This window comes from Bos mutus, chromosome 24 (genome assembly GCF_027580195.1).
Source record: "Bos mutus isolate GX-2022 chromosome 24, NWIPB_WYAK_1.1, whole genome shotgun sequence".
Taxonomy (NCBI): domain Eukaryota; kingdom Metazoa; phylum Chordata; class Mammalia; order Artiodactyla; family Bovidae; genus Bos; species Bos mutus.
Window position 1 is genome coordinate 25,000,594 of NC_091640.1, and position 9,653 is coordinate 25,010,246.

Sequence of the window (9,653 nt, forward strand, 5' to 3'; positions counted from 1 at the left end):
TTCTCATCACAAGGGAAGAACTCTTTTTTTTTCTGGCTTCATGTTAGTATCTCCTCACTGATCAGATCCCAAGGGTAAGAAGCTCTCTCACTCTCACACCTTTGTTCTTGAATTCCTTTCAGGAGTCATGTGGCCATCTCAGGAGCTTTCCGTATTTCAGGTGCTGTTTGGAGTTCAGCTGGAAAGGCTCTCGGTCAGCCAAGTTCACCTTACCAGGCCCTGTCACCTACAAATAACTTTTTATTAATAGTATTCTCTGTACCCCCAACCTGTGGGGAAGCTCTAAGGACTGACTGCCCAGTTAGGGAAGGAGGAGGCAGAAGCAGCTGTCAGGAACCTTATGAGAAGAGAGGGCTTCCCAGAGGTCAAATTCAACTGCACGTGGCTGCTTCTCTGTGTTCCTAGACCTGGATCAGCCAATGATCCTATGGCAGAAACCAACACAATATTGTAAAGTCATACCCTTACCTTAAAAATAAATACATTTTTAAAATGCAATTGTAATTGACATCTTAGCACATCATCATTGACATCTAAGTCAGCGATCCCTAATTAAGTGTATTTAACAACGAATTCCAAAATTTAGAAATTTCTAAATCAGATTCAGCCTTAACCCTTATACTTCTCTCTAATTCCATATTGAAACGTGACTATTTTTAAAATCAAAAAAATTAACAGACTCCTTATCCTCTCACGTTTTCCTTGATTCTTATCACTCTAGCATAAACAGAACCAGGCACATCTATAGACGTTACACCTATCCACCCTAGACTCTAAAGACATTCCTTAAGAAAGAAAAGAGACACAGTTGGCTACTTTACAGTTTGCTATCAAGACGGAACGGAGAAGGCAATGGCACCCCACTCCAGTACTCTTGCCTGGAAGATCCTATGGGTGGAGGAGCCTAGTAGGCTGCAGTCCATGGGGTCACTAAGAGTCAGACACGACTGAGCGACTTCACTTTCACTTTTCACTTTCATGCACTGGAGAAGGAAATGGCAACCCACTCCAGTGTTCTTGCCTAGAGAATCCCAGGGACGGCAGAGCCTGGTGGGCTGCCATCTATGGGGTCACACAGGGTCGGGCACGACTGAAGCGACTTAGCGGCAGCAGCAAGATGGAAACACTATTTTACTTATCTTGTAATCAGCCCATGCTTCCAAAACTCAGGGAGGGGAGCACCCCAACCAGAGCTTTTCACTCTCCTGGTTGGTTCTCAGCTTCTGCAGAAGACCCCAAAGTGGGGCAAGAGCCCCCCTGGGCCAGCTTACAAGCCTCTCTCTTCCTTATGCAAACCTCATTTCCTCCACTACCACCTTCTTAAGAAAAGCTCAAAAGGGGAAAGCCTGCAGCTGTTGAAGAAAATCCACTGCTCTGAATATTTTGTTTCAGCCTAAGAGCTGCTGAGATGAAAACTTGTATCTGGTGGGTCCTCTGGGTGGGAGCAGGCCCAGGGAGAAATGCCAATGGATGAGACTTTTAATGGCTTCCATTTTGCTTAGAGTTGAGATTTGCCGGGTCACCCGGGGTCACATAACTGTGCTTAATGGCTGGATTTCTACTGCAAGTGAATCAGGCCTTGGAAGCCAGTTCGAGGCCGGGTGCAGCGTAGGTGGTAGCCAACGTGATGTAACAGGAGCCCGTCTCATTTGGTCTTAAGCAAACTCCAAACCAAAAGCTAATGGGAGCTGTTATTTCATTGTCTTCATTACCCCAGGGCCCCTGAGATGGAGGAGTCAAGGAAAAGGTGGGGAAAAAAGGTGGAAACACAGCCTAAAAGCAGGCAAAGCCTTTTTCTTTCTTTTTTTTTTTTTTTGAGCCAGAATCGGCTCAGTTTTTATCTATGAAGTTAAGGGTAGAGTAGCTGAACCAGGTATAAACTGCCCCCTGCTGTCTGACACAGAGAAGTACGTAAAATATCTTCATTATAAAGAACCATGTTCTGAATGCCGGCTGTGAATCGCCAACAAGCCGGGGTGAAGGCAGGCTGTTGCTGGCAGGGGTCACCTGCCTCCTCTCTGGTGGGAAGATGAAGGGAGGGTGAGAGAGGCAGAGGCAGCTCTTATACACAGTACTATTTTGGGGATTTGGAGAGCTGCCTCATTCCACCATCTGCCGCCTTGTTTCTCAGAGTATGTACGGTCTGTGGTCCAGCCCGGTCCGCATCACCCGGGAGCTTGTTAGAAAAATGCAGAGTCTCAGGCCCCACCCTTGGTTACTGAATCTGCAAGAAACAAGATCCCCAGGGGATTGAGGTGCACATTTACCCGTGAGAAGCCCTGGAGGAGCTTTTCCGCTAGACAAGGTTCGCTCTGCCCCTAAGGTTTGGATCAAGTCGAATTCAGCTTGAACAGTGAAGAAACACCACTGCCTGGGAGAATGGCATCCTCTAGTAAGATCTCTTACACCCTTACTTTCTTCCTGCTCCTCTTTTCTGCGTCGCCATGGATCACCTGCGCCCTGCCTGGGCTGTCCTTCCCCTCTACTTGCCACGTTTCAGCAGCATTTGCCAAACTGGTTTCTTGCAAAATCAATCCACGTCTAGCAGCCCCCTGTCGGCTCAGGTCACCCCTCCCCTCCGTCCATCGCAGCTGGTGTCGCGTCAGAGCAGCCTCGGGCCCCTCCGGGTCGCGTGTCGCTAACCCCGCGTGTTCTCTTCTGCGCCAGGTCCGGGAAGAGTGCCGGCTCCTGAACGCGCCGCCGGTCCCGCCCCGCAGCGCAAAGCCTCAGTCCACCAGCCCCTCGGTCCCTCCTCGCACAGCCAAGCCGGCGCGGCCGCAGACTCGCTCGCCCAGCCCCACCTTGTCCTACTATTCTTCAGGGCTGCACGACATGTAAGTCCTATGCCAGCGCCCACTTCCCCCACGGTGCCCTCAGCAGCCAAGGCCCCCGGTCCTTGCAGACAGTGTCAGGGAGCCGGCCCCTCTTCGCGGTGACAGGAAAGGCAGCTTTTTCTCTTTTTATTTTTACTGGACGAGCATAGACCCTGTTGGTTCTGAGCTAGGATGGAAGAGCCAGTGGCATGAGCAGACTGTAGAGTCTGTGCGGGGTTCGGTGATAAAGCCTAGCCAGTGCTGCCCTCCATTCTGACTTCAGCCGAGCAGACAGCAACTTCCAGGGAGATGGGGAATCACAGGGGTTCTGCCTCCACTCTGAATTTCCACCCAGAGCCGGGGTCCTTTCCTGACCATCACTGGCAGACCGTCTTCCATTTCCATCCTCCTGGTGCCCTGAGCAAATGCTTCTGCAGTGTGGCTCATTCCATGGTTGGCACAGGCTGAGAACTTTTTTTTTTTTTTTTTTAGAAATCTTTCATTATATTACATTATATCTATCTCTATGTAACTGTCAACTGTTTCTTATGTCTAGAGAAACAAACTTAGGTCTACCTGCTTCTCTTGGTCAGGCTGTGAAAGCGCGAGGTCAGCCGTGAATGTGCCTCTTCTCTTCTCCCAAAGAGGCGGACTCGGTTCCACCCACTGTCCACCCCACCCCACCTCGGTCACCCAGTCTGAGCGCACTCGGGTTTCATGGTTGTTCTGAAGATAGGGCCCCAGAGCTGCAGGGGATCACACATGCTCCTGATGGGTTACAGTAGCTCTCCTTGGCAGGTGTTTTTTGTTCGCTGGACACTTAAATCTTTATGCTGGTGTTAACTGTGCAGAAATCAAGGCTCGTGTAAGCACTGTATTTGAAACGTTTCTTCCAGCCTCACACCCTCTTGGATGGATAGGTCATCGGCGGTGGTGATGTAGTCCCGCCACTGTAGCACGAGACACCCACTAACTGTTCCCTCACGCCCCCCTTGCCCACTGCAGACGTCACTAATCAGACCCTATTGGTGATAAGCCCGAACAGGACTAAAGATTTTTCTCTTCACGAAGATCCAGGCACTCACTAACAAATGATTTTCTTGTGGTTAAAAATCTATTTGCCATCTCTGCTGTAGCTTATTAAATCAGTATCTTCATATCCATAGTTACTGATGTATTTTAGTACTTTAAAGATTCTTTAAATTTAAAAAAAAAAAGTGAGGTTAAGTAGATACTTTATTGAATTCATGATAAGAAATATTTGCTTCCTAGCATTTTTCTACTCAAAACTGACATCGATAGGCTAAAGCTAGGCTGGATGTTCACTATCACTTTCTCACTCACCCCTCTCTCTGTGTGTTTGGCTTTTAAGCAGCGTCACTAAAAGTGAGACGAGCCCCCCCGAGAGCGCTCCCGTGTCCTGCTACCCGTGTAACCGAGTGAAGGCAGATTCCGGGGACCCCAAGTCCCCGTGCGGCAGCCCCCCTTCTGAAGCTCTGTCCTCCAGGCTCTCGTGGCCAAACCATTACTCGGGAGCGTCGGAGACCCACACCAGGAGCGACTTCCTGCTGGATCCGAGCCGCAGCTACAGTTACCCCCGACAGAAGACGCCAGGCACGCCCAAGAGAAACTGCCCGGCCGCCTTCGAGCTGGACGGCCGCGAGCTGGCCACCAGCCCGCCTGGGCCGGGCCCCGCGGAGCCCGCGGGCTGTCCCAAGTCGGCCAGCTACTGCCTGGAGCGCTCGGGTGACAGGAGCCTGGCAGGCGGGCCGGCCAAGCAGAGCAGCTCCTGCCCCGCCTTGCCCCCCCGGGCCCCGAGGCCGCTGGAAGAGAAAGCGGCCCCGGACACCCCGCCTCTGCCCCTGCAGATCGACGGTGCTGAGGAAGCCCCCAAGTCCGGGTCGCCGGACCTGTCCGAGGACGCGTACTTCGTCCAGAAGGGCGCGCAGGACCTCCTCTCCACGCCCTACCCCTTCTCGTCGCCAATCCACCTGCAGCTGGCCCCCCGCTCCTGCGGCGACGGGTCCCCGTGGCAGCCGCCCGCCGACCTGTCGGGACTCTCGGTCGAAGAGGTGTCCAAGTCCCTGCGGTTCATCGGGCTGTCGGAGGACGTCATCGTGTTCTTCGTGACCGAGAAGATCGATGGCAATCTGCTCGTTCAGCTCACAGAAGAAATCCTCTCGGAGGATTTCAAACTGAGCAAACTGCAGGTGAAGAAAATCCTGCAGTTCATTAATGGCTGGAGACCCAAAATATAGCCAAATAAGCCCAGCTGGCATGGAGCAAAACTGATAACCCCGTTGTGCTAGATGGGACTGGCTGGGACACGGTTTCATGGATTTCTTTTTTTTTTTTTTTTTTTTTTTGCACTAAAAACCTTCGCTGTAAATAGGGATAAGAGAGAACTCTTACTATGCAGATTATGATTTTTGAATGGTGAACAGGCTATTTTGTACATCAATAAAAATGCTGTACAGAACACTTAGAGGTGTGCCTTGTACGTCACTCAACACTCAACAGCTGCTAAAAGACAAAAGGCATGTTCAGAGAAATACTTCTTACCCAAGTAGGTTTATGCAAGAAGGTCTGATATTTATTTACAAAATAGCCAAAGCTGAGAAACACAAGAAATCTTAAACACACACACACACACACACACTTTTGAACAATTCCCTCCTCTGGGAGAATCAACTTCAGACAATTAACTCTAGTCTGTGCTCTGTTATTTGGACTGCTCAGTGCTAATTGTTTTCCTCTTGTGCCTGAAAATGTTAGTAATATGAAATGACAATGCAGTGTTATGTGCTTGATGGGATCTTTTCATCAAAAGGCATTTTATCAAGTCTTGTGCTGGTAGAGGATATAAGACGTCCTTAGAAATAATAAATCATGACCACAACAATTTATCTGTAGCTGCTAATTTTATTGAGCAGAGAAAAAATACCCAGACTATATATGTGTATGTATATTTATCTAGACATGATACAAATGTATGTTTTCAACATCCCTATGAGTCTGATCTTTTAGGTAACATCTGTTCACTTTCAAATATCCACTGAAAGTTTGGGGCCATTGATTAAGTCGACTCTTAGGAAGAGTGGACAGAATGATGTCAAAGATTCTCAGAATCCTGTCCCTCGAAGCTCGGTCTTATCAGGCTCCAGCATGGAAAACTTGGAACAAACCAGTAGAGAGTCTGTACTGAAGAATTAAGTTGAATTTTAAACCTGTTACAGGCTGGGTTTTGCATAGAATACTCCTGTGCCCATTCATGTCTGGGGAACTGATCATTTCTGTTGAGTGATAATTCTCGGGTTTGAGGGTGTTCTTCTCCCGGTATCTGGTTATTTGGGGTCTGGAGAGCAGTTTTCAGAGCCATGTCTCATGTTCAACATGCTTTGTGCTTTAGGAGCGCTCGGAAGTCAGACACACCACCCTCTGCTTTGATCTGTGCTACGTCTGTTGCATCATTTTTTAGAGCATCAATAAGAGTACTTGTCTAGTTCGGAAACCTCTTCTTTCCTCTCGTCCAGAGAAAATACATGATTTACCATACTTTCATTCCAACAGTTCCAGAACCCAGTCTGACAGTTTTTGCCAAACATGATTAACTATTCCAAAATACGATGGCATCAATATAATTGTTGACTTTTTGAAGGCATATGAATCTTAGAAACATTTTCCATCTCCGAACAGGTTATCATCCTCAGCCCTGCCTTCCTGAAGTCTGTCCCCACATTCCAGATGGACAGACAGCCACCCAGGTGTCAGGATTGGCTTGTGTGTTATTATCTGCTCTTCCTGCTCATCAAAATGAGTCCACCAGTGGAAAGACAAAACCCACCAGTTCTAGTTTTGCAGACCTGTTCAATATGGCTTCATTTCCTGCCATGAAAGATATTTTTAATCCATCTCATTGTTTAGAACTGAGGTGAATTGATACATTGTCTCATTTTCCATCTTAAATCTTTTTTTTAAATAAAGCCTCTTTCCCTTCATATGTCTCTCAAAATGCAAATACTCTAGGTTAAAAGTACCCCATAAAAAGAATACCCTGTAAAACTTGTCAGGCTGGGTCACCTCTTCATAAGTAACTGACAAGTCTGTATAGAAGCTTCCAGTACTGCACTTAGACTTTTCCTGTTGGGAAACCATCCTTCAGTGCCAGGGGCAACCCCTTAGGTAAAGTTAACCTCTCAGAACCTTTCTTTAAAAACAGGAGGCTGTTGAATAGTTGCAAGTTTTCTCTGACAAAATCTTGCTGAACCCATTCGTGAATCCTTACGCCCAGACACCGTTCTCAATTCAGGAGGGAGGAATAAGTAGGTTTGAGTTTACTATGAAGGTCGCCCCACATGAACAACTGATTCTTTTTATCTTTTTTTTCCTTTGGAAAAAAAAAAAGTTCCTTCTTTTTTTTTTTTTTGTCTTGGCTTATGTACGTTGCGTTTATATTGATGGCAACATAGAGACTCCTTGAGGGCAGGGACGACATGGCCTTTTAGTCACACACTCACAATTCACTGAGCATCATTTGTGTGCTGGGCACCATGCTAGGATGACTTGACAGGTTGCTATCAAGGACAGTTCCTGCCCTCTTGGAACTCATAATGTTTATATTTAAAACCACAGTTGTTGAGACTGAGTCTGTGTAAGAGAAACGTGAAATCTTCCGAGCAGCTGGATATAGGGACAGTTAAGTGTGGTCTGTCTTTCAAAAAGCCACAGATGGGAAAAATGGCAGCTTCTAGGAAAGGAGTATCACAGAAACACTACAAGACCATCAAAACTTGGAAAGCGTTGGAGACACAAAACATCTCAGAGCCCCACTGGCTAGTGTTCTTTTTTACTGACTGAAATTTTGTTTTAATTGCTAATAAGTATCTTCTGGCATGTCTGAAGCCACATGGCACCCTGACTAGACAAGGCTTGCATAGCCACAGAGAATCATGACAAGAAATGCAGAACACGGGTAGGAAGGAGACAGCCCTTCCCCTTCTTGAGCTGCGATTTTGCATTGAAAAGTGGTGTAGAGAGACCCTCACACCCAGAATCGTTTCTAACCAACCAAGTCAGGACAGGACATCTCTGGCAGATGCCTCACAGTCTGTGCACTGACTCCACGGCCTGGGAGAAAGTGTCCAAACAGGACTCTTATTTGGGGTCCTCCTTAAATTCATGGCCAAAATCATCACGACCCCCATCAGAAAGGAAACTCAGCAATAAATCAAACCGAGCAGCGAAAATGTAAAATGTGGGCCTGACACACACAGGGAGGGCGAACTCAAGCACTCACAGGTCAGTTGCCTCTCAGCATCTCGTAAACGCCTGCATATTCTCTCTCTTTTAAGTTGAGCCGCTCAACTTTATGAACTGTGAAATTTACGTTGAGACCCTTTCAACCCACATATGCCGTTCAAGTTTATGAAGTTGCAGCGAGCTGCCCATTCGACTAAATTGCAGTGTTTATTCTTGTCTCATGTAGAAATAAAACAATCTTATGGGGAAATATTATGACTGTCCATTCCAACTGTTTTCAGACACATGGGTGAACACTGTCTGGCGACATTCCAGAACCAACTGCATGTTGTCCACACGACTCCTCGAGCAGTTCAGGGAGTGGGTGTGGATGAATAGAATAGAGGGTCCATCATTTAACCAACACTCCGTGTCACACACAAGTCACTACTCATCATGCCTAAAGAGTGTGAAATTAACGTTTTGAATAACAAACTGGTAAAGCAGACAGTTCTCCAAAGACCCTAGCGAACTGTTCAAAGAAATTTCAACTTCAGTCCACCACAAAAGTGAAATCTATTGTTGGACACACAAGACTTTCAGAAACTTACCACCATTATACCAATTCCCACTATTTTTCTCATAATGGCACCAAACTGCTGGGGCAAGAAAAATACAATGGCCAGAGGGCAAATAATGGAAAGTAGGACTTTTACAGGGTGGGGCTGTGGATCTTGTGGAATGCTGATGGCTGCTTCTTAGCCAGTCACGTCCTTTAGTCTTTAGAACTTGGTGTTTGAACATTTGTCTCCTTGTGAAAGCCAGAAACAAAGGGTAAACGTGATTTGCGTTAAAACTGTACAAATATCTTCTGTAATTTTGCTGCTCTTAATTTTAAGGCTATGAGTTTTGTAATGAACTTATCGGATTATGAATTTCTTGTTTCCAACCTCATGTTGTAAGGCTCAGATCATTTCTTAACTATAAACATCTTCTCCCATTCTCATATGAAGTTCCCTTTAAAATACTGTTTAAGCTAAGCCTAAAAATTGAACTCCATCAAAAATGTGGGCGTTTTCCTTGACTTAAATGGAAATGGTTTATTCTTTTCGAAGAATTTTGTAACCATCTTTACAGTTTCTTGGCTTGGAACCTGGGGTTAACTACCAGTTAACAGTTGCACTGTTTCCAGAGCATTATCTATGGGCCCAATGTGTACCTCAAGATAAACATGGTTATGTTGTGTCTAAAAAAAATTTGTCATTGATTTCAGTGGTTCTGAAATGTCTATAAATAAAGAAATTTTAAAAGTTGTTCTTCTGGCATTGGTTCCTTAGTGAGTTGAACCTAGTGCATGGCTTTCCAGACACTCTTCCCCATCCTCATGAAGCAGAAGGAAACTTGTCTGAAGAGATTATGAAGATTGCAAGTCCACTCCATATTGACAAGAGATTGAAGACTGGCTATCATATCATAAATGGAAGAAGCTGGGAACCAGGTAACCCAATGGCATGCAAAGAGAATCTAGTACCTGTGCGATCAGGAGATACGAGAAAAGACAAATACGGATGAACTGGTGAGCCTTAAAAGATAGTAGGGAAC

The 9,653-nt window shown here is 46.4% G+C and overlaps 1 protein-coding gene across 2 annotated transcripts in view; it reads left to right on the forward strand.

Annotated features, from left to right (window-relative positions):
- The window catches only part of GAREM1 (GRB2 associated regulator of MAPK1 subtype 1), a 233,616-nt gene extending 224,251 nt beyond the window's left edge, over positions 1 to 9,365 (forward strand). The window contains exons 5-6 of one of the 2 annotated variants that reach the window (XM_070361476.1): positions 2,668 to 2,834; positions 4,186 to 9,365. In XM_070361476.1, coding sequence (XP_070217577.1) covers positions 2,668 to 2,834; positions 4,186 to 5,071 — 1,053 coding nt within the window. In that variant the 3' untranslated portion in view covers positions 5,072 to 9,365. The remainder of the gene's footprint in view (positions 1 to 2,667; positions 2,835 to 4,185) is intronic. The other variant, XM_005903353.2, reaches the window with a different exon arrangement.
- The last annotated feature ends 288 nt before the right edge of the window (positions 9,366 to 9,653 follow it).